At 37.5% G+C, this 26,282-nt stretch overlaps 1 protein-coding gene across 6 annotated transcripts in view; it reads right to left on the reverse strand.

Annotated features, from left to right (window-relative positions):
• LOC120635643 (segmentation protein cap'n'collar-like) overlaps positions 1-26,282 on the reverse strand; it is a 166,072-nt gene that overhangs the window by 44,206 nt on the left and 95,584 nt on the right. For all 6 annotated transcript variants that reach the window (XM_039906688.1, XM_039906686.1, XM_039906684.1 and 3 more), the window contains exons 6-7: positions 25,833-25,963; positions 21,800-21,886 (exon numbers count right to left, since the gene is read on the reverse strand). In XM_039906688.1, coding sequence (XP_039762622.1) covers positions 21,800-21,886; positions 25,833-25,963 — 218 coding nt within the window. The remainder of the gene's footprint in view (positions 1-21,799; positions 21,887-25,832; positions 25,964-26,282) is intronic.

The raw sequence follows: 26,282 nt of genomic DNA on the forward strand, positions 1-26,282 counted from the left end.
GAACATGATATAACCAATTATAAACAAAGAGTAAAGAGTTGAACGATTATCGGTTAAAATAAGGTTTTATATTTGAAAATAAAGTCTTTTTTGTTGTTTGTTTACGAGGCAATTATGTCAGTAAGTGGTCTCGGAGACAATTTTCTTGGCTCGCCATATAAATTACACGGCTTGGGAACAATCATATAGTGTCCCCTAGAATTAATGTAAACTATGTTTCCATGACAGGCCCCGTAAGTGCGATCTCGTGCGTGAAATTAAAAAAATACGTTTGTCGTTGGACACCATTTTTTTTTTTCATAACAAGGTAAGTTATCGTACAGCCTAAGCCGGTGGCAGGCCAACCTATTAGAACTATGGCAGTTATGTTAAACCGTTACTTTTAATCGGTTTCTACGTGGAATCTTACAAGAACGCTAAATTGCTTGGCGGTCGGCCCCGGCCGAAGCTTCCGACCAGAGAAGTTAACCATACCGATATTTATAAAATCCGGTATCATAAATATGTATCTTCATTCATCATCATATCAAACCATTACCGGCCAACTACAGGACACTGGTCTCCTCCCACAATGAGAAGGGGTTAAGGCCGTGGTCCTCCACGCTGGCACAGCCCGGATTGGAGGACTCCACACACCTTAGAAACTACAGGCATGCAGGTTTCCTCACGATGTTTTCCTTCACCGTTCTTTATCGTATCGTATCTACATTATCAAATTCAAATTTGGAAAATATATGGTACTAGCTGTTGCCCGCGACTTCGTCTACGTTTGATTTTGTTTTTTTGATGTGGCATTAAATTTAGTTGTAAATTTAAAGTATTCTGTATCGCTAAGCCTCAAATGAGGGGTTTGGTGCTGTCCGCTGAGGAGTTCTGTCCTCTATCTCCAACCACAGTTTGGGCAAAATTAAACACATATTATAACCTCTATAGTACAAAAATAATTATTTAAATCGGTTATAATTTGTAGGAGTTATGGTGTAAAACCGTCAAACACTCATCCCCTCTCCCAAAGGACCGAGCTTAATGTCGGGATAAAAAGTATCCTATATTACTTTTAACACTTCCAAAAATATATGTACAATGTTTCATGAGGATCGGTTAAGTAGTTTTTGCGTGAAAGCGTAACAAACAAACTTACCTTGACATTTATAATATTAGTAGGTGTTAACCTTTTTTTGCTTTTATACATATTTCGTCGTTCACATCGACACCAACGCCCAAATATTCATTAAATAATTAAAGCTTATTATAACTTCAGTATATTAATCTTATCCTCATATTTAAGACCCGCTACCGGGCAAAGGGGATACTCTCTTAAAATATAAGTTATAAACCTTTATTATAAAAGCGCGAACTGGTGGTTTAAGAGTTTCTAACCAATACTCTACTCCAATGAGGTTAGTCGGGTTGTAACGTTTTTTTTAAAGTTACTAAGAGACAACACCTACAATACTAATAAATATGTACTAAATTCGTTGATATTTAGACAAATTATATTGGCAATAATAATTAGTCCTTTTACATAAGAAATGCTTATTAATGCCTCCATTCTATATGGATGGAGGCTGTACTGAAGGGAAACGGGGAAATGAAAAGGGGAGTAAAATTGTAACATGTTTCTGATTATAACTGATACCTTACTCTACAAACACTGGGATGGAGTAACACCGAGATCTATTGTATTCGGTCTTAACGTTTTTTTTATCCTTTTCAGGACAGGCAAAGATCATTTTCCATACAGCCTTTATTAGGTCTAAATAAATCGATGGGCTTCTAGAAAGTAAAAAAATCTACTGGTTTAAACTCGATCGGTAATAAAATATACCCCATTATGAACTTAACATCATTTAAATTTAATTATTGGACTATCAAAATATGAGACTCCAGAGAAAGGTTTGAATTGAAACACTTAACATTTAAAACTGATAACTGTCAAGTTTTCTGCTCCCGCGCATTCCTATATAAAAAACAACTCTTACAATTTTTTTTGTCACTAGTTCCTTGTACACAATTTTGTAACTCTACCCAAAAACTTGTTTAGGCTGTTTATTTTACAAAAGATTTTTAAGCATGTTAAAACTAACAAGAGCCTACTTTATCAAAAAAAAATAAAAAAAGCAACTCACCTGATATTCAAGCAAATCCATATTTCCAAAAAAAAACACTTAAAAAACTACAAATAAATTAAACTTAAACACTTAATATTGCACTTAAATCAGACTGTCCACAAAGTGGTTAAAATATTGCACACATTTCATAATCAGGTACTTTAGGACAATTAAAAAATAAAAATTTTAACGCTACATTATCTGTTTAAAAAAAACAACTGTCACTTTTCCCGCTCCCGCGCGTTCCATGTTTAAAATCGCCGCGTCCGCGTTTGCTCGCGTACCACACTGGTATACCGTAATGGCCGTCTTAAAAAACTTAAAGCTAATATGCGACTGTGAAATCGCCAGAATCGGCCATTTTCTAACGGTATAGCCGTAAGGAGAACTAAGCCGTTGCTTTCTTTAACTTGGAAGTAATTACATACGTCAATTTTGTACAACTTTTTATTATTGCCGCATGCAATATTGTCACTTATTTGATGGCGGGTAGAATTAAAATGGCGTATCGGTATATACACGTTTTGGTAGTAATTTGTTTGATTGATATGAGTTGGGACGGTTATTAATCGTTAATTTTTAATCCGCTTTAAAATAAATCAAATTGCGAGTGTTTTGTTTTATTTCTATTTCTATTCAATACATTACACTACATTTCATAAAACATGTGAACCAAAAAAAGATAAAAAGTAATAAAAAAAAGTTTTTATGGTAAAACCGTTAAAATGCACATTTAGTTCATGATGTGACTCCAATTAATACAAAAACAAGTATTTTGAAGTCGAGTAAAATAAGAAATAATAAATTGGCTTTCGTCCTACTTATGCGAGTATCTAGACAAGCCAACGAAACGTAATTATTAATTATCTGTGCCTATCCTATAGGCCTGATAGTGCGATCTCGTGCGTGACATTAAAAAAAAAATACCTTTGTTGTTGGATATCATATTGTTTTTTTATAACAAGGTAAGTGATTATGCAGCCTAAGAAAGATGGTAGAAGGCTAACCTGCACTGTTAATAGGTTTCTACGCGGCATCGTACCCAAACGCTTAAACTTTTGACGGCTCCTTTTTGGTAGGGCACGTTGGTGGCTAGCCGCGGCCGAAGCCTCCGACCAGACCAGACCAGAGTACATTACCTAAATTTATCTTTCTAGGATCGAACCTGGAACGCCACATTTAAAAGACCACCCGTAATCTAAGAAGATTACGCAACAAGTCGCATTTGTATCATGATTATTCTGACGATCTCCCCCTAGCGCAGCGAAAAGTCTTTGTAAAGAGAAGTCCCAGGTTTTTAGCACCCCGGTACCGTTTAGTGTTTAGGAACCTAGGTAAACCTGCCCTACTACTCATGTATTGAATGACATTAGTTCGTTGCTGCGCGAAAGACCAAAAAACACTCGCACGTTTACAATATTGAGTAGGGATGAATCTACCGTATAATTAATTTATCGAACAGTAATTCAGAGGAGAACGAGTGAAAGTATGAGATATTGAGGTGCAAGTACTTATTCGAAGAGTGTAAAAGTTACCACTTCGTACCACAGTTTAGCGATCGTGCAGTTCGGCACCGAAGAACTCGGCGCCGAGGTCGTACCCCGGTTACGCACCTCTAACTTTTCAGTTTTGTGCGTTTTAAGGAGTAAATATCACTTGCTTTAACAGTGAAGGAAAACACCGTGAGCTAAACCTGCATGCCTGAGAGTTCTCCATAATGTTCTCAAACACGTGTCAAGTCTACCAATCCGCACTTGACCAGCTTGGGGCCTAAACACTTCCCTTTGTTGGGGTGAGACCCTTGCTTCGTAGTGGGACCCGTAAGGGTTGATCATCATATCAACCGATAGACGTCCACTGCTGGACATGGTGTTTTGTAGGGAGTTCCAAATTCCACGGTTTTGTGCCGCTTGAATCCAGCGGCTACCTGCGACGCGCCTAATGTCTTCCGTCCACCTCGTCTGCGGGGCGGGGCACAAAGTTCGGAGGGATGGACGTTGGGGTCCCAAGGTGCTGGAATGGCAGCCCCGAACTGGTAAGCGCAGCGTTGGTAATTAAGCGCGTCGCAGGTAGCCGCTGGATCCAAGCGGCTCAGAACCGTGGAACTTGGAACTCCCTGCAAAAGACCTATGTCCAGCTTCGGACGTATATCAGTTGATGTGATGATGATGAATTTAATATACTGGTGGTTTTATGGCAACCCCGCACTAGTAAGATATGATGATATTTTTATAATATTCAATGCCCTCTAAGCTGCATTAATTTCAGCCAGTGGGGTGCATTAATAGATTGACGTTTGTAAAGTAGGTGAGCCGACTGTACTGTACACTTTCTAAACTGTGGTAAAAAGTTAATTTAGTAGTAAAACATAGTATAGCGTTTCACTGCGTTTTCGTTACAAATATCTTCTTAACTGTTCTAAAATCTAGGAATTAGAACTAGATTAATTGTGACTGCGCGTAGCTGTGCAGTTTAACCGATTCCAAAGTGGGTTACTTATTATTTTAATGGTGAGACTTTTATTTAATGTTTGTCTCTACTTGAAACAGGTTTTGGTTTATGTTGTTGCCCGATTTTGTGCACATAAACGAGGGATACAAAAAATTCAAAAAAAAAAAAAAAAAACGGTTGTCTGTAAAGTCGGTTTACTGACGATAGTTTAACGTGACAACGTCGTAAGAAAATACTGATGGAATGGTTGCATTTTAATTTTATTTGTTTGATAGATATTATCGTTGCTATAAAAAATTGACACCACATTCACTTTTCACTGCACTTCATCCTTGCCGAAAACATGTAAATGTATTGTATAGAAGCTGTCCACGCGGACGCATCGCTCACTCAAGTAGGAGAGAGACAGATGTCGAACGCGGAGGCCGACTGTGCCTCTTTGTCGCTCGTTCCGCGCTGCTCTCGCTTGCACTTCAAGCCTTGAATGGAACGCCTCAGATCGAGGTAACGCCGCATACGTCATCTTTTTACGTGCATGCAGCCGGCTCCATCGAATTATAAGACGTTGTTACGTCAAAAAAAAAAATACAACGTGTAACAGAATTACGAAATAATATCGAAGGATGCGTACGTATGTTTCATAAGGAATCACACTGTAAAAATATTAAATCAAATGAAGCATATTTATTTTTCCATACAAACTAAAGTGTTTACTTATGACAACCCTATTGAAGATAAAAAAACGACACGTGCATAGTACCTACGCTACGCCAAGCGTAACTCATCTGCACCGGCCCAGCGTGGTGCAACACGGCCTTCATCCCTTCTCATTGTGGATTGATATCATGACATATAGCTTAGTACCAGGGTAGTCATAAAGCAAGAAGATGGCATAAATTGTAAAATCCTCCTACCATAAGAGTTATATCAAGAAATTAGGGTAGGCAGTGCTTTTACGACTGTATGAGTGCGCACCACTGGGTGGAAGTCTGGATAGTGGCGTTTTTTACTGGCCCCGATAATCATATTATATACAACGCCATAGCCGTCTACGAAAAATACCAGCACAACATAATCAAAGCAATGATCGACGCGTGCAAATGATCTATGGATCCATGGATCATTATCGATCCGCGAGCGCACGCGCTTTTTGTCCGACGTGGTTATGACAAGAGTAATGGCATTGTCAAGGCGGCGCGAGTTAACGGGTTCTTTTGCTGTGTGTGCATTTAAAGTGGATACCTTCTGTGGTATGCCGGTGATTTAAAAAAAACCAACACTGTCGTTAGCTGCCCTCTACAGAGCACGGATCTTAGAGCAAAAAGGGTTTAAGCCGTAGCCCACCATACTGGCTAAGTGTAGATTGGTGGACTTTACACGCCTTTGAGAACATTATGGAGAACTCTCAAACATGCAGCTTCCCTCACGATGTTTCCCTTAAAGTGATTGATATTTAACAATATTATTTAAAAAAACGCTCGTAACTCTGAAAAGTAAGAGGCACCCTCGAAACAGAGGCCGTTGACGAAAATCACTATAGTTTACATAAAAATCGACTTGCATAGTATTTACTGTTTTTTTATGTATTTATGAAATGTACATAGTACATATTTGAAAATTTAATGTACGGTCATAAAAACATTTCTATATTAAAGAAAAAAAGTGACTGCAATAATTTAAATAATAACAGTAAGAACTAGCTAGGTGACATAAAATTCATAATTCGTTTAAAGGAAATTGAATGCAATTCTACAATAAACTATCTTGGAGATGTCTCTTAAAAAGTTCAAAGCTTGTAACAAACGTAAGCTTATAGAAAAGTCCCATTACAGTATAAAGGCCTACGTAATCGATAAAAAAAGCTTATATTATTGCTATTCTAATAATTTTAAATGATATTTTGAGATGGTGATAAAAAAACACCCGGCTAAGTTTGCTGTGGGCTTCTTCTTACACCAGGACGCGTTTGGAACCCTCGTAGCTTTAGTTTTAAGTTTACGAATATGGTTATCGCCATCATCTCACTACCGTGTAATTCTCATGTTATTTACGCATCAAAAGTGCTACCTATGTATGGGCCTACATGAATAAAGATATTTTTGACTTTGACTTGTGCAATCTAGTTCAAGTATAAATAAATAATAAATAAATATACTACGACAATACACACAACGCCATCTAGCCCCAATGTAAGCGTAGCTTGTGTTATGGGTACTAAGATAGCTGATGAATATTTTTTTTTAATGAATGAAATACACATAAATACTTATAATATACAGATAAACACCCAGACACTGAAAAACATTCATGTTCATCACACAAACATTTTCCAGTTGTGGGAGTCGAACCCACGACCTTGGACTCAGAAAGCAGGGTCGCTGCGCACTGCGCCACTAGGCCGTCAAAGTATATAGTTGTAGTATGTAGTTATTCTCAGTGGCGTGCATAGAGGGTATATACAGGGTGTTACGAGTTATAAAAAACCTACCCTTAAGTATTTATAACTCGTACTGGAGATTTTCTTCATTTTATATCACCTGCAAGCCCTCCATTCACGCCACTACTTATTCGTATGTTTTTTTTTCTTTATTTTTTTTATGCGCAACCTACAGTCTGTACCTCCCAACCTTTTTTTTTCCTTATCCTTAGGTTGCCTGCAAGAGATCGCTACTAAGCGATAAGGCCGCCTATTGTATACTGCTTCTGTCTGTGTTTTTTTTTAATTCTTCTTCTGTTTTTTTTTTCTCAGCAATACTGCTTGGCGGCAATGTGAAAAAAAGTTCTACTGCTACTAGCGAGTTGGTTGAAGCCCGCTATCCCCGATTGGCGGTGCGTGGTGGGCTTAAATTGTATAAGTGAGAGAGGACCTACGCCCATTGGGACACCAATATGCAGTGAAAGATAACGAGGTTTAGATACAAATATTATAAGTTATATAGATGAAAGAAAGTAACCATTGTACTCAGAATACGTTTCGAAATGTTGCTGTCAAAAGATTTAATTCGACATTGTCAGAATTGCGACTATTTAAAGTAAGTTAAAAACGAAAATTCCATCAAAATTGTTTAAGATTGTGACACGACATAATTCGATTTTAGCATGCGACGGTGCAATTTAAATTTTTTTTTAATGATTTTCTTTATTCCCAATTTTTTCATTCGTTCCGCCAGTCGTTGAGTTCATCTTAAAATAAGTTTTATAATTTTAATAAAGTGCGTACAGTTTTAGAATTTTTAAATAAAAAACTTTTTTTAAATTTCCGCTAAAGGTAACTTCGTATTTTTTTTCTTAAGAGAATATTTTACAGATCAGTATAAAGCGGACGGCTATTTTAGTCAGAATTATGGTCAAGATGAGCGGTCATAGCCCAATGGGTAGGACCTCGAATTCACTTCCGAGTTTTGTGCGTTTTAAGCAATAAAAATATCAATTTTATAAATTTAAAATGCATATAAAAATTTTCGGAACCGACAGGTTTTGAACCTGCGACTCGCTGGCTATCGCGGCCTGAGCGCTTTCTCCAATTAAGCTACGGCTCTCCTACCGTCGATGCCGAAATTAGTATATGCCCTTCACATCAGTCTTATAGCGACTGTAGCGTCATCTAGTAGGAAACGTTGTAGTTTCGATCTACTTTTTCAAAGGTCAATTTTATGCATTTTAAATTTATAAAATTGATAATTCCTCCAAGTGTAGGTAAAAACACTAATAAAAATTATAAAAATCAAAATATCACTTGCTTGAACGGTGAAGGAAAAGATTGTGGGGAAACCTGCATGCCTGAGAATTCTCCATAATGTTCTCAAAGGCATGTGGAGTCCACAAATCCGCACTGGGTCAGCGTGTTGGACTACGGCCTTAACCCCTTCTCATTGTGGGAGGAGACCCTGTAGTGGGCCGATAATGGGTTTTTATCATGATGGTCAGGAATGTGAAGGACTTCCTTGATTATTAACAGTTCTTTCCACCTCATTTAGCAGCATTCAGCACCCTAAGAGCTACATAGACAAAGGGCGGGACTTTAACACCCCTTCTTAGCGTCGGACGGTATCATTGTGAACCATGATCAAAGCACTAAATCTAAACACACGGGCACTATACAAATCGCCGTCCGACACCACTCCAACTGCAACATAATCAAGTGTAATGCTCACAAGTGAATAGCGGCGTAATTGCTGACCCCAAAGCGATCTATAGATCCCCGTCGATCTATAGATCAATGATCGATAATAAACCGCAAGAAAGTCCGACATGGTTCCTTTGAATTGAGTTACACGTTATTATAATAGTGTCGTCGGTCGGTTGGAGTTTTTAGCAAATTTTAATGGACTTTTGGAATGTTCTGGACTTTTATGTCAGGTAATTTCTCAGATATCTGTCTATTTGATAGCCTCACAGGTGAGTCATATTTTCATATTTCGGATGGACACTTAACCCAATAACCACCTGAGGGGGCGTCATCGGGGGAGAAAGAAAAGAGCCCCGGGGCTTGATGACATCGGAGGGAAGTGGGGGACGTCGACCCGAGGGTGCCTCCTTCGAGGACTCGGACCTCGGTTCGACGTTAATCTGACTGTTGGTGGACTTTTGGACTAATTGTTGTTTAATCCGAACGCCCCCGTGACCGTCGTGAAGGTTCCACGTCTGGATGACATCCGAAATCGGGGTCCTCGTCTACGCCGGCGAAGATGCTATGTTGTGGCTGGGACAGATTGTCGGTTGTTATTTTTTGCAGGTCAGTTAATGGTATTGTGGTTTAAGATCTTTATTTCTCAAAAGAATTACAAAAACTCGCTTAGTTGAGAAAACAACAGTAGATAAACTGTTGCATGCTAGGTAAACTTAACAATTTGTTATAGTTAGCTGCGTTATTGCTGGGTTCTATCAGGTACCCTTGTTTATATAAGACTTATCTGTGGAAACATGTTATTAGTTTTAAGTCAAACAATTTGTTAACTATTTAGTATCTACAACTGTTGGTTTTCCAATTAAAGAAAAAATAAAAATAAAATAAACATTAAACTTAAAAATAAAACATGCTGTGAGCGTACACTATAGGAAGGACATATAAATCTATAAAGCATAACTCAATGCAGCTAAAAGAAAATGTTCGTACAATCGGGTAGTTTCACAAATATTACCGAGCAAAAACATACGACTTAAACAAAGATCATCGTTTACTGGAAACGACTTATACTGACATATTATTTATCAAGTAGAATTTTAATTTTTTCTTAAAAATAAACGTAGATTTAGCTTCTTTTATATCAGATGGCAGTTTATTATAAATTGAGTTTATAAGTATGTATTGGGTTTTTGTATCAAGAAATTTTTGGTACCAGCCCGGAGTTGTGAGAGTGGCGGTGACTCCGTGCCTCACGTTAACCTATCGGTCCTGCATCTGTATGGCATGGAGAGTATATCTGTCGGCATGGGGAGTGTACCTGTGTTTGCACACAAACTTGTGCCCTATACTATCTCTCGCGTAATTATAAAATCCCTCTGGAGATTGACATCGCGCCATCCCGAAAATCGATCAGGGAAACTATGTTTATTATATCTTTTAGTACCCATGAGCGTACTACGCACTGTCCCATAACATTAGTTGCTTATAACAGATTCCGTGCAGCAATAAGGCCGCCTTTGCAAGCCTTCAACTTCCTGTTCATAAATCCCCATCGATCTAAATACCCTATGATACTACCGTACAAGAAAGTGAGACACGATTCCTTCAGATTTAGAAGTTTATTAAAATAATGTCGTTTAGAACTTTAATAGACTTTGGAACGCTCTGGATTTTTCATGCAGTTAATTTAATCGAATATTGAATGATGTTTACGTATATTATATTCATTTAAAGCAATATATATATAGATACGTTTATAAGTAAACCGTAATAACACATAGGATTATATTTATAAATATACTTTGTTAGTTAGCCAAAATAAAAGGAAAAGTGTCAAGTAAGTAAGAAAAAATCTGTTTGCGTGTGGCGTGTGGTGCATAAAGGAAGATAATGTATGGTAACTGATGGACGTTGGGGTCTGACGGAGGCGACCCCGCACCGGTAAACGCAGGTCGCCCCCCAACGAGGTGGACAGATGACATCATGTTAGTCGCTGGGAGCCGCTGGAGGCAAGCGGACCGTGGATTGTGGAACTCCCTACAAAACACCTATGTCCAGCAGTGGACGTCGATTGGCTGAAATGATGACGATGGTAATGAGGATTGTTAATTTTTAACAGTTCTAAAAAGGTAGTTATTATCTCAAGGGAAATCCGAAATTCTACGCAGACGAAATTGCGAGCAACTGCTAGTACGAGTACCTACAAAAAAAAGTATCCTTTCTTACATTTTTTATTTTCTAAAAAAATACTTTTCTTATTCTACTATAGTTAAACGAACCTTTCAAAAACAATATAATACATTATGCCTTTACCGCAGAATTTTACTTCAATACTCAAGGGAAAACCCTACAAAAATGTCTATCATAAACAGTCAATGGATACAATTATCAACCCTATTACGATAGGAATAAGCATAATAATACAATAGATTTTATTAAAAAGGGACACCGCCATTCCCAAGTGATTACAATTTTACACGTTACAATAATTAATGGTTACAGAAGCAACCGGACGCCATTTTGTTTTGTTAAGAAAGGATTGCTTTTGTTAATTGTCCGGATTTTTTTTGTTTGACTGCTACATGTTTGTTTGAAATGTACCGATTTCGAAATTAAACTTGGCGAATTATTTAAACCGTTGATAGTAATCAAAGTCAAAGTCAAAAATTACTTTATTCAAGTAGGCCCATATGGCACTTTTGATACGTACATTACATGAGAACGGCAGTGAGATGATGGCGATAACCATATTCGTAAACTTAAAACTAAAGCTACGAGGGTTCCAAACGCGTCCTTGTCTAAGAAGAAGCCCACAACAAACTTAGCCGCGTGTTTATTTTTGTTGTAATAATTCACACCGAAGCTTTTTATCGAATACGTAGCCCGTTATACTATAATAGGACTTTTTGAACTTTTTAAGAGACATCCAAGATGTCAATGGGTAGTTTATTGTAAAATTGTATGCAAACGAAATGAGAATTTAATGTAACCTAGTATATTGCACTGTAAGTTTATTCTTACTTTTGTTATTTAAATTAATGTGCAGACACATTTTTTTTGTAAGTTTATTATTACTTTTGTTATTTAACTCGCTGAGCTATTTCGGTAACTCTAGTTCTTCTACGGATCTCCTCATTTCTGATTTGATCACGTAGAGATACTCCTAACATAGCTCTCTCCATCGCCCGCTGAGTGACTCTGAGCCTTCTTATGAGGCCCATAGTTAGCGACCATGTCTCTGATCCGTAAGTCATCACTGGCAACACGCACTGTTCGAAGACTTTAGTCTTCAGGCACGGGATGGGGGGGGTAAACATCATAAGGACACCTAAATACCTAAGAGTTCTCAATAATGTTTTCCGGGACGTGAAAACATTTAGAGTTCCGATTAGGGGTACGGATTTAATATAACTGCCGTACCCCTAACAGGTTAACCAGCGCGGGTGAGATTGCAGGCGAGCGTAAATATTTTTTTTGATGTGAAGAAATCCTGTCGGTTCCGAAAATTTTTATATGCATTTTAAATTTATAATTATATTTTCTATGTTCTAAATAAAATGTAGACCAAACCAGATCAAACCTGTATTACCTCGTTGGTCTAGTTGTTAACATGGTCGGATACATATCACGAGTTCCAGGATTCGATCCTAGCCTCGGGCCAACATGTATTAGGTACCGGTTTTTAGCTCGGAGTATAACTTTTACAATTATTCATTGTAAAGTCAACATCTCCTGAGGATGCTCCGGTTTCGGAGCGAAACGTGTGTAGAGGGTACATGCCGCGGATCTGTTTGGTGTGGAGTATACGGATTGTAGTAATTATAAATTACACCATACAGATCTGCTGCTGTTCGCGGAGTATAGCAAATTAAGTTTAATGTTCATAATATACTAGCGTACCCAGCCCGCTTCGCCCGGCTAGATTTTGCTTCAAATTATTTAAACAATAAACTTACATCATTACATTTTTAATTTAAGTCTCCTAATATATTAAATCATTTATTTTTCTCCGTATTCATTCTCTTCTATTCTCTTTTCGAGCGGGTGAAGATCATTATCTACACCCATGTACACCCAACAATAGAATATCATCATAGTAAATAAAAACTGTATTTGACAGTTTGACAGTCCAAAAATAGGAGTGCTCCGATCGTCACCAAACTTTACAGGATTACTCGCCAGGTTAATCCGGAGATTCCCTGAAAGTTTCATTGAAATCGGTCCAGCCGTTTCGGAGCCTATACGGAACATACCCACACACTTTCTCTTTTATATATATAGATTATGGATTTCCGCTAAGTAACGCCTGCTTGTAACAAATGGATATTTGTGTTTAAGTTTTTAAAGTCCGCCAACAGCGAAGTGGATAAAAGCTTTTTTTTTATTCCACTACAAGTAAGACCTTGACTGCAACCTCACCTGGTGGTAAGTGATGATGCATTCTGCTCCCAAGTCCTTAGTATTCATTTAAAATGACAATGTGAGATGTTGATAACAAAAAAGAACACCCGGTTAAGTATTTTGTGGGCTTCTTTTTAGTACATGGCGCGTTTGAAACCCTCGTAGCTTTAGTTTTAAGTTTATGAAGTTATCGGCATCATCTCACTACCGTGTACACGTTTTTTATGTTATCTATGCATCCTACTTGAATGAGGATATTTTTGACTTTGACTTTGACCTACGAAGGGAGCCCATGCCCAGCAGTGGGAAATCAATAAATGACAAAGGAGAAACAGCCTTGACAGTCGGCAAGGTGACAGTCGAATGACTAATGTTGTTGAGAGATTGTGACAGGTGACGCTTGGCCACCTGCGATGTATACATGACAAATTGTTTACTGACACATAGTTTACAGGATGTTCCGACAAATTCAGGAAGGTATACAGGATGTTCCAAGGAGATCAGCTAAAAGTAAAGAAAGCAAGGACAAATTGTTATATTTTCCAATATATATTCGGATGACAACATGTTCACTAACACATAATATACAGAGTGTTTCGACATCTTAAGGATGGTATACATGGTGTTTCGAAAAGATCAGGAAGAAGAAATATAAGAAAGAAAAAATTATGTTATCTGTCCCAATATATAGATAAAACAAAAAACTAAAACATAGTATACAGGATGTTTCGACAACTATAGGAACGTATACAGGGTGTTTTAAAAAGATCAACATAATGTAAAGAAAGGGAGAAATAGACGTTGCTAGTTACGACACTACGGGCAAAGCTGTGCAGCAAAGTGAGTCTGCGTTCCGGTACGATACTGAGTAGAAATTTGGATGGATTAAGGATTACATGTATGATAACAATTGGGTATGAATTGCTCATGCATAGCTCAAGATTAACTAGACTGTGAGATGGTGATAACAAAAAAAAAACTTTGCTAAGTTTGTTGTAAGCTCTTCTTAGAATAAGGCGCGTTTAGAACCCTCCTAGATTTAGTTCTAAGTTAACGAATGCAGTTATCACCATAACCTAACATTAGTGTTAACATGTTAAATGTATGAACGCTTCATAAGTACCTGCGATAAGGTCTACATGAATAAAAAAAATTGGAATTAGAATTTTGAATTTGAAACTGTAGAGGTATAGGGTAATGGCTTAGAATTGCCGTGCTCGAAAGCAAGTTAGCTAAAAAGAAAAATATTATAACCAAAGCGACCGACAGCTTAGCTTGCTCTCCGAGGCACGGGGGTGGATTCTATCAATTTCCTAACTCCGAGCTAGTACTAAGATCTCTTTATAAAAAATCTTTTTAACAAATTTCTTGCCCAAACTGGAAATCGCAAGTTACAATAAAAAAAACCCTCATACTAATTATCTTCATTTTAAAAGTCGGTTGAAACATAAATCCACCCTTTTAAGTGTACACCCTCACAACCACCTTAAGGGCGAAAATGTCAAAAGAAAAAAAAACATAAATGACAAATGACGCGTTGACAGTCCGCGGCTTGTCGGGCAGGTACTTGGTTTTTGTGACCCACGCCTCCTCATTGTTGTGGTGTGGCGGTTTTCGGATGCCGCTAATTGATTTTGTGTGTGTGTTTTTTTTTTTAATTTGCTTTAGGTAATGCCCGCAAAATGACATAAGAATTGTAGTTAGGACTTCAGACTGTATTTTTTGGTCTAGTATCGTTATTGATGACTTACGGAACTGAGACATGGCCGCTAACCAGTGGCGTGCACAGGGTTTGTGACCAGGGTATGCATAAAGCAGGTTCATGGCATAAAATAGAAACATTCCCCTCAACGTACGTGTTTATATAAGATAATTTGGGTATGCAGTGCTTTCGTGCATGTATGAAGTGCACGCCACTGCCGCTAACTATGGGCCTCATAAGAAGGCTCAGAGTCACTCAGCGGGCGATGGAGAGAGCTATGCTAGGAGTATCTACGTGATCAAATCAGAAATGAGGAGATCCGTAGAAGAACTAGAGTTACCGAAATAGCTCAGCGAGTTGCGAAGCTGAAGTGGCAATGGGCGGGGCACATAGCTCGGAGAACCGATGGACGTTGGGGTCTTAAGGTGCTGGAATGGCGACCCCGCACCGGTAAACGCAGCGTAGGTCGGCCCCCAACGAGGTGGACAGATGACATCAGGCGAGTCGCTGGGAGCTCCCTACAAAAGACCTATGTCCAGCAGTGGACGATCTTTCGCCTTATTCTACGTTGTTGAAAAAATGGCACTAACAAAAGAAAAAAGGTATTGTTTGAATTATTGCAAATTAAGTCAACTGTCAAACCTTTTTTAGAAAAACTAAAATGTTGACTATAGCTGACTTCATGGTGTCGGTTTTTTGTGACGGTGTTTTCGCATGCGCATCGTAAAAATTTACTCTCACCATTTCTCCCTAACGCGCCAAAAGAAGTATAACTTAAGTATTACAATAAATTAAATAATAAAACTTATTACACTGTAAACGCTTTTTCAAAATAATGAAATATTATAATTTTTATTATTAAATTGTCTGCCTTTATACTACCCCAATTGCTGCGCCCTAAAAGGGTTTTAATAACAATTGCTTTCGATTATTGTGATATTATTATCAAATAAAATTGAGATTGGAATTGATTGAAATTCAATATTTTTAATTTACCTGACCGGGAACAGAACACGGGACCTCACAAAATAGCTGGCGTAATTTTAACTAGGCATGTCCATCTTGTATGCCAACAATTTCTCCATACAAATCACATTGATTAGTGATTTTATCTGCGCCGGCCGATCTCTCGCAGTTTGATCTCGCCGACGTCTTATCTCGCCATCTGACGTCCACTCAGCATCTCTGGGAGATGCGATCGCGGTATGCACTAGCTTATTAACCCAACTACGTCAAACCGATAGAACGGTTATATTTTCCCACGTATTCGTAATTAACAATCGACTTACCAGAAACGGACATAAATAAGTGATATCTGCATATCGTCTGCGAAAGGTGCAGAACTCCTTTGTGGGGTTGAGTATACGCTTTTACAACATGATTCCTTTTCCAAAGAAATTCTTAACCTACCAATGCATACATTTAAAAATGTGTAAAAACGCATCTAGTACAGCGAGGTTACTATACATTTGATGAATTCCTCAATGACAAGGTAGATAAGATGCAGCCAGCTTCGCTCTCATCTCCCGCAAGATAGAAAAATGATTGTAAACGTTGATGTTGGAAAAGAGCAACTACTGAGTTTCTTGCCGGCTCTTCTCGGTAGAATCTGCTTTCCGAACCGGTGGTAGAGTCACTACAAACATACAAACTTGACGTTTCAAAAGTGCTTATAAAGTAGGCCTACTTGAAATAAATGAATTTGAATTTGAATTTATTTTTAGTAATTTTTATTATTTAGTTAAGCCAAAAGCACTAAAAGTTAAATTATAGTCGTAACACATAAAAGTGGATAAGTAGCAATATTTTATTTTTTTAATTTAATATTTGACGCCCGAGTGGCGCAGTGGGCAGCGACCCTGCTTTCTGAGTCCAAGGTCGAGGGTGCGATTCCCGCAACTGGGAAATGTTTTTGTGATGAACATGAATGTTTCTCAGTGTCTGGGTGTTTATCTGTAAACTATGAGTATTTATGTGTATTATATTCATAAAAAAAAATATTCATAATCTATCTTAGCGCCCATAACACAAGCTATGCTTACTTTGGGGCTAGATGGCGATGTGTGTATTGTCGTAGTATATTTATTTATTATATTAATATTTCATAGGAAATATTACACTTGTTTGCAAGCACATAAATATCTTTGAGACAGCTGCTGAGCTTTTATGGGAATCTTAACAGTAATACATTAATGGTGCATAATGCAATAGCTCGAAATACTTGTAACATATACTATGTATGTTAAACTAGATATAAGGCAGTTGCCTAATCCCCGAATTCGATCCCCGGCACGCACCTCCTATTTAATCGGTAACCATTGATACCCAATATACAGGGTTAATAATACAGTGTTTCAGCTGAGAATGAGAAGGGAATAAGGTCGTAGGCCACCGAGCTGGCTCAGTGCCGTAGACTTCAAACGCCCTTGACAAAAAGACCTCTAAGGCATGCAGGTTACCTCGCGATGTTTTTTTTCCCATAGCGTTAAGAAGTAATAATAATAACAATATTCTCTATGTTTCAGGCATAGATTTTTTTTTTTTCATTTTTATTGTTAATACAAGTTGTACCCAGCCACGCTTCGCTGTAGCACATTTTTATGGAATGGTTGGGAAATGGGAAACAAAACAAAGAATACATTACATATGTCAGCGAGTGTTTTTCTCGCTTTCGGCAGATGGTGCGGTCACTGGTACATCGATCGTTAAAAAAAACTGGTGACTGATGCGAAAAATAGATACAAACAATCCTTGATGCGTATAATATAAAACCAACATAACATTTTTATATGTATATTTATATATAGTAGATATGCATATAGTATGTTATGTACATTATTACAGATTGCATCGCGAATCATAAAAGATATGCATTTAAATATCGATCCCAGTGCAAAATCGAATGCCGAGAAAAGGGGGTAACGGACAGACAGACTGACTGACAGCTGCATAGGTAGGCGTGGCGAAAAGTGGTCAGTCATTGCGGGATACCTGCATTCAATGCCCGATAGCCTGACTCACCATAAAGTACGCGAATTGAAATTTATATGCACTGATTTGATTTCACGTAATTTAAAACCTTCAGACCTTTATTGCGAACTCCAGGCGCAAAATGGAAGGGGTGTTATAAGTTTCACGTGTTAGTCTGAGCCATCGAAGCTCCCGAATGATTTTGGTTTTGTTTGAAAGCTAAGTCGCGAGAGTTCTTAGCTATGTTTGATGAAAATCGGTCCAAGATGGCCGACGCCACAAAATGGCGGATCACATATTTTCTCGCAAGTCCTCATTAAATTAAATTTCTTATCAATTAAATACCTGATAAGAATTTAATTTAATACACGGTTTCTGTACGTACTAATTATATGTGTATAATGTTAGTCTGAGGTGTAGTTTTCGCTTTTATTAATATTGTATACAGTTGGCTTCCAAAAAAAAAAAAAAAAATTAAAAAAAAAACGCACCCCTGCCACCTTGCCTTGTAAAATTATAATCCGTTTGACCGCACGCATGTTTGTCTAAGCGAGGAATTCATAACATTTTCAAGTGATCGCAGTTTGTGGACTAAAACGGTAGCCCAATTTATTAAGCTAGTGAGGCACTAGTGTCGATGAAACTATTCTATTAAAACATATATGCCCTCAAAGAGTGGTAGAGTCACTACACACAGACAGACTACTTATTTACTTACTTGAATTTTGAAACTTGAATTTTTTGAATTCAAAGGTGCGTGGAGTCCACCGATCCGCACTGGGCCAGTGTGTCTACCGCACGGGCTTAACTTCGGGCTAGAAGTGTTTAACTTCTCATTGTGGGAGGAAACTTGTAACCTGTAGTGGGCCGACATATTATATCGGCCCACTACTGGGATTATAGGATGATGATGATGTTATACTTATCAAGTTAAGAGAAACCCCCGCTACAAAATTGCGCCATATTGTCTCATCACTTGTGGTATTGCAGTCAAGTGCTAACTTGTAGTGAAACAAAAAAACGGCTGTGTACTTTATGTACACGCGTTAGAAGTTATACTTCTTTGGCGTAACAAGATAAAAATCTTTTCAAAAATTTTATCGTTCGCCTTGTTCTGCGTTCGTAGAAAAAACTACACTAACAATAGAAAAAAAGTATTTAATGCATTGAAAGTTTTATTATAACGCATTATCTAGTTTTGTACAATTGAATCAATGAAATCACCGGAATGAGCTAACCTTTTTAAAGTCAAACTAAAATGTTGACTATAGCTAACTTCAAGGCATTGTTTTTTTGTGACGGTGTGCTCGCGCATCGTATAAATTTACTCTCAAATTTTTTTCCTAATTCGCCAAAAGAAGTATAACTTCAAAATAAAGTTACTGTAGTGTGCTTCGCAATCGACTTCATCTCATCACTACTGATAACAATTGACCATAAAAACTCAAATTTACGGAATGCCTTTATTTATTTAGGATCCGATGGGACACATGCGCGTGAGTTGAAAAACTCAAGTACCTTTTTTTAACTAACTGACTCATATATGAATCTGTTATGTATAAAAATATTACTTTTAAGGCCTTATACCGAGTTATTTTATTGCTAGAGCGGTTTTAGCCCAGCGGGTAAAACTTTTGTCTCCCATTCGGTGGCACGAGTTCCGCACCCGGCACGCATCTCTAGCTTTTTTGTTTTCTTCAGAAGTTATACTTCTTTAGCGGCGTTAGGAAAAAATCATGGGAGTGAAATTATTTGAATTGTCTAAGTCTGCGGTCTCATTCCGGTGATTGAATTCAAAAAAATTCAAAATTCAAAATTCATTTATTTCAAGTAGGCCTAATATAAGCACTTTTGAAACGTCAAGTCTGTCTGTTTGTAGTGATTCTACCACCGGTTCGGAAGGCAGATTCTACTGAGAAGAAGCCGGCAAGAAACTCAGCCGTTGCTCTTTTCCAACATCAACAATTTACATTTTGCACTTTTGACATTCATTTTTCTATCTTGTAAGAGCTGAAAGCGGAGCCGGATGCTTCCAAGCAACCTTGTCATTAAAAAGTACATCAATTGTATAGTAACCTCGCTGTAATAAATGTGTTTTAACAAATTCTTTAAACTTGTGCATTGGCAGGTCCAAAATCACCTTAGGAATCATATTATAAAAGCGTATACTCAAATGATCCCTGTACCTTACGCAGACGATATGCAGATGACACTAATTTATGACCATTTCTTGTAAGTCGACTGTTTATGTCCACTTTGAATTGATTCAACGGTACAAACATCTCAAATTTTAATGTTCAGTGAAACTTGGTGGTCCGATACCGACATAACTAGGTAATCATCATATCTACCCATTCTCGGCCCACAACAGGGCACGGGTCTCCTCCCACAATGAGAAGGGGTTAAGGCCGTAGTCCACCACGCTGGCCCAGTGCGGATAGGTGGACTTCACATACCTTTGAGAGCATTTTGTAGCACTCTCAGGCAGGTTTCCTAAAGATGTTTTCCTTCACCGTTGAAGCAGGTGATATTTTTAATTACTTTGTATTACTCATGCGGGATAAGTAGTATCTTAGTACTCGCTGTTGCGGTTGAAAAAGAGCTGTTTGCCCATTTTAAAATGACGCGTGAGTTTTTTCGTTAAAATTAACGTGTCCACCTCCTAAAGCCACGAACATAGAATAGGAGAAGTTTACCCCCGATCATTATAACACATATATTATTTGGATATTATTTCCACTTGTGCGCCAATGCTCTGAGATTTGATAAAGCTGTGGAATTAAGATACATCTTAATCCTTCCCCCGGGGAGATATTTTTTTCCAGCAGGGCTAGCACGGGCGGGGGATAAAAATTATATTCCTTAACAAGCAGAGCCGTGCATTGAGTTTCTTACCTGGGTATGCATACAGCGGCAAAACATGGATAAAACGGCAAAAATCCTCCTCTTTCACGAGTTATATATAACATTTAGGGTAGGCAGTGCTTTTGTGCATGTATGAAGTGCACGCCACTGCTAACAAGGGATTTAATTACCGTGACCGCCTGCTGAAGCCCGGGAACATGGAATAGGAGAAGTTTACCCCCGTTTATTATTACACATATATTTGGATATTAAAATTGGACTGGACTTGTGCATCAGTGCTCTGAGAGTTGATAAAGCTATGGGAGAAGATAATTTTTTATCCTTTCCCGGGGAGATAATTGTCTCCTCGCCATCCATGCTAGCCGTGCTGGAGAGGATGTACATACACTCTTTATCCCGTGAAAACTAACAGTTTCCACACGATTTCGACAGAAACGAAAGAAATGCCAGTATTTTATATTATTTTATTCCTTCAAATTGTTTGAACGCCGTGTGTGGTATCTGATCCGGCGACACCAAATCATTTATCACCTACAATTTGACGTTTTTTTTCTCCATTCCCGAATGTTTTGATGCTTAACTCCCGAGTTAACAATGTACGGTTTTGTTTGATGGTGTAGTTTGGTTGTAGTTTTTTTTGCTCTAACGAATATCAATTTGTAGTTCTGGCGCCATTTTGATTTTATCACTTGTACGAGGCGCATGCATGCTCACGATCATATATAAAAAACGGATCAAAACGTTGTGTTTAAAGGAGCGTAGATTAAAATAAGTAAAGATTATAGTGTTATGCGTATAAGCACTAAATTTGTTCAAAGACGCTTTTATTTCATTAATTACTGAATATGGCTAAAATACTAAGTGAGCGAATGTTATCGTCGCGATTGCGAATTCCGAAAACGGCCACTATTAATACCCCAATAACATCTAAGTGCACGGAATAACCTATCTTTAGATACCTTTTGTAAAAAAGGGTACCTAATAGAAGCGCGAGGGCAGCAAAACTTCACTTTCTTAAAGTATAAAGTGCTATTGCGTTGTATTTTATAGTCGCCCAGCTTGTTATAAAATTCGCCCACTCAGTATTTCTATTCGTTATATTAGTATTTCGCTCGCACGTTTAGTTAATTTTTCGATTTTCTCGAGTTTTATTCCATTATTAAATTACCTTACCTGATTATGGTAGTGCGCGAGTGGGTGGTGCGGCACATGCCGCATCGCCGGATGCAGCATCTCGCTCGTACTGCTTCCCTCTACCGCCTGCAAGACAGAGACAGAAAATGTATTTCAAAAATTCAGCTTCCAGTAGAGAAATCAGTACGCGTCGTACAAGCTTCGATCGCTCGCAGTCGTTTCCGTGTATCGCATTACTCGAACACCATAGTAAAATGGATCTCATTCATAAAATAAAATAGTTGGAAAATCCAACAATGCACGCCTCATAATCTCATTCATTACAATGAAATTGAGATTATTTTTAAATAATAATTAAACTACTTACATCTAATTATACCGTGAAAAGCAATAGGCTTCTATTCCTCAAAATACTCGATAAGTGAAGTATTTCGCTCGTTATCGTCACCACAAGATAAGGGATCCCGCAAATACAGACACACGGACGTCCAAGACAGAACTTTTTAAAACAATTTTTTATTTAGTTTAAATAATAAAAAGATATTTAAAAATATCATGAGTGTCGAAAATAGTGTTTTTTCTCAACATTTGTCTATTTATATTCTCTTATAAAAGTAATAAAGAATAAAAAAGTGACATTTTAAGTTGGAGAATCACTCGGTGTGCGTAAACTGACAGTAATACCCACCTCAACGCTTCGCTTGTGAGGCGTGCAATTCAAAAATTCGTATATCTGCCTCTCACAATCATTTATGAAGCGTACGAGTACCTTCATATAGTTAATGTAAATCTTAAGCTACGAGGGTTCAAAACGCGCCCTGATTCAAGATCCCACGACAAGAGCACATCTTGTACTAAGGCTACAGGTTTCTGGAAGGGGTTATTTTTAGTGCGAGTGTCGAGGTTTCCTACATACGAAGACTGTCTGTTTGTAGTGACCCTACCACCGGCTCGGAAGGCAGATTTCAACGAGAAGAAGCCGGCAAGAAACTCAGCATTTGCTCTTTTTCATCAACTGTTGACACATTTTACATTTTAACATTAATTTATCGATCTTGTGAGAGAAGAAAGCGGAGCCGGACGCTTCCAACTTCCAAGCAACCTTGTCATTAAGAAATTCATCAATTGTATAGTTACCTCGCTGTAATAAATGTGTTCTAACATATTACAACGTTTTAAACTTATGCAATCAATAGGTCCCAAATTTCATTGGGATTCATAATATAACAACGTTTTCCAATTATTTTTTTGTCTTGTGAGATATGATAGCGGAGTTGTATGCTTCCAAGTAACCTTGTCATCATAATAAATAAATAACTAAATAAATAAACTACGACAATACACACATCGCCATCTAGCCCCAAAGTAAGCGTAGCTAGTGTTATGGGTACTAAGATGACAAATGAATATTATTTATGAATAATATACATAAATACTTAGAATAAACACCCAGACACTGAAAAACATTTGTGCTCATCACACAAACATTTTACAGTAGTGGGAATCGAACCCACGGCCTTGGACTCAGAAAGCAGGGTTGCTGCCGACTGCGCCAGTCGGGCGTCAAAACATAATAATGTCTTCACTTCAAATAATAAAATTAAATTAAATTCATTTTAATCATAAACCAAGTAGTTTTAATTAGTGTTGCCCAAATTCAGTCTTGGTCTTGCAGTCTTGGTCTTGTTCTTGCGTTTTTGCAAGACCAAGACCAAGAACAAGACCGCGTATTTTTAGCAAGACCAAGACCAAGACTGACCGTGCAAGACTTGAGCAAGAACAAGACATAGCCTTAGCGCTATTTCACGGAGTAGTTAGGTGTAACAGTTCGGTGTATAGGTAGGTAGGTACGCTTAGGAATTCTATGAGACGCAAAAAACTATATCAAAGAATATGAAAAACTGGACCTATGCGCATTACGACTAATACCATAAACATAGCGAATAAAAAAATATCTATTAAAATCAAACTGAGTGCATGCATAGTTATGTTTTAACCATCGGCACTTTGATAATGCGGCATCAAAGGTTTTGTACTTACTTCTCAAAGAAATTTGCCGCTTTTCGGAAGTACATGGTTATGATACACGCGCCGGCGGCTTCTTTTGAAATCTAAAACAATCGTTGCCGCCGCGCCGAAATCATAACATTTGACACTATTCATGCAAAATAATTTCGAATTTTAAGAGTACCTACAGGTGTTCCAAAGAATAAATAAGTTTCAGATTGGTGATTTTACATTGGTGGAGGACGCATGAGACAGAGTATCCGATTTTATCGAAAATGGCCCGTGATTTTCTCTCAATACCTGCAACTTCAGTACCTGCTGAGAGGTTATTTTCTAAAGCATCATTAGTAATTAGAAAACATAGAAATAGGTTAAGTGATGAGTCAGCCAGATGGTTACTTTGTATTAATTCTTGGTCAAAAGAATTGATATAAAGTATCATAACCTAATGATAAAGCTGTTGATTTGTGTTGTATTTTATTTTTTATTCAAATAAATGATAAATCGTAAAACTCTTTTATTAAATTTCTTATAAGTTGAGGGTTCAATCTCTTTCTAGACAGATAAGTATTGTTCTTTAAAATACAGTCAAGTTATTGTAATTAATTTGTTTTTTTACATGTTTTAGCAAATGTAAGCTTATAAATCATAAATGTTTATTAAGAAACAGTTACTTCCATGGAAAACGACATATAGGTCAGTTGATTTTTCGAATTTCTTATCAAATCTTCAGTTATTTATTAATCTGCTTGATCTTTACTATGGCTATGTTAATTCAAGCTCACAATGTTCCAATTCTAATACGTTTTTCTAAGATTTAAAGTAAACTTTAATAAATAGTAATAGACTAATAGGTAATTGCAAGACTTGCAAGACTCTTGCTGCAAGACCAAGACCAAGACCAAGACTGGGAGCGCAAGACCAAGACCAAGACCAAGACCAGGTGTATTGGCGCAAGACCAAGACCAAGACTGGCTAAGTCTCGTCTTGTTCTTGCATTTGGGCAACACTAGTTTTAATAAGTAAAAGAAATCGTAAAAAAATTGAAATTCACTGCAAATCGAAAGCACACTAGAGACTTAATCTACGAATTAAAAGTGTATGGAGCTTCCAAAACTGCTGATTGGTCATGACGCGGCGGCCATATTGTGACGTCACGGTGACCGTCTGTCCAAAACGTTAATTTGTATATCGGTATCTTTATATACAACGTGTTAAAGAAAACCGAAATAATACTTCACTGAATTTAGAGGTACATTATTTACTGTCTCTGAGACTTATATGTTAAACCGAAAACCTAAGTTGTCCTAGAAACCGATTAGCGGTTGCAGGTTTAATACAACCGCCACACGTCAAAAGGTGGTATTAATGCAAAAAACTTTTCAGAATACTCTCCATTATAAAGCATTGTGTTACTTTGCGGTAATATAGGATACGTAAACTTTAAAACCAGGTTTGATGTACATATATACGTTTGGGTGAGGCATCGGTCACGGTGACGTCACAAGATGGCCGCCACGTCATCGCCTATCAGCGGTTTTAGAATAAGTTCACTTTTTTGATTAGTATCTACTATAAACGTGTACAGTGTGGTGACGGCAGATCCTTACTAATATTAAAAGTGTTTGTTTGTCTTTCCTTTACGCCCTAACTGAGCAACCAATAAACATGATTTTTGGCACAGATTTAGTTAAAAGTTATTTAACGTTTTTACATATTGTGCTACTTCTCGGCGGCCACTGCTTTCTGAGTTTAAGGCCGTGGGATCGAATCCCACAACTGGAAAATGTTTGCGTGATGAACATGAATGTTTTTCAATGTCTGACTGTTTATCTGTACTTTATAAGTATTTATGTATATTATTCATAAAAATATTCATCAGTCATCTCAGTACCCATAACACAAGCTACGCTTACTTTGGGGCTAGATGGCGGTGTGTGTATTGTCATAGTATTTATTTTATTATTTATTTATTTACTTTATAATGTTTTTTGATGTGGCATTAAATTTAGTTGTAGATCTAAAAAAAATATTAAAATTAATATAAATAAATAAATAAATATACCTGAGTCTGCTCATCCTTGGTGTCGGCCTCGTCTCCAAGCTCCACCAGCTGGAGAGCCTCTTCCAGGAGGTCAAAGCGTGACTCCTCGCTCACCAGGCCTGTCGGAAGTTCACCCTGGAGCACGTATTCACCTGGAAAAGATGATGGCCTTCAGTAATCTTCACTTAACATCTGGCAGAGATAACTTTTAGTTATAAGGTCGCCTTTTGCTTTTAATTTTTTTGAAGTATATTTGTAATTTCTCCTTTACTGCGCTATAAAGATGTTTAAATAAATAAATAACATGTGTCCTTATATACACGCGTTAGAAGTTATACTTCTTTGGCGTATGGAAAAAAAAAAGTACTAAAATGCAGCAGTGATTAACGATAAATATTAAAATTAATCAAAAAGATTTCATTTAAATAAAAAAGTTTTTATTAACGTAATAATATTTATTTATTCACACTG

This window comes from Pararge aegeria, chromosome 27, assembly GCF_905163445.1.
Source record: "Pararge aegeria chromosome 27, ilParAegt1.1, whole genome shotgun sequence".
NCBI lineage: Eukaryota > Metazoa > Arthropoda > Insecta > Lepidoptera > Nymphalidae > Pararge > Pararge aegeria.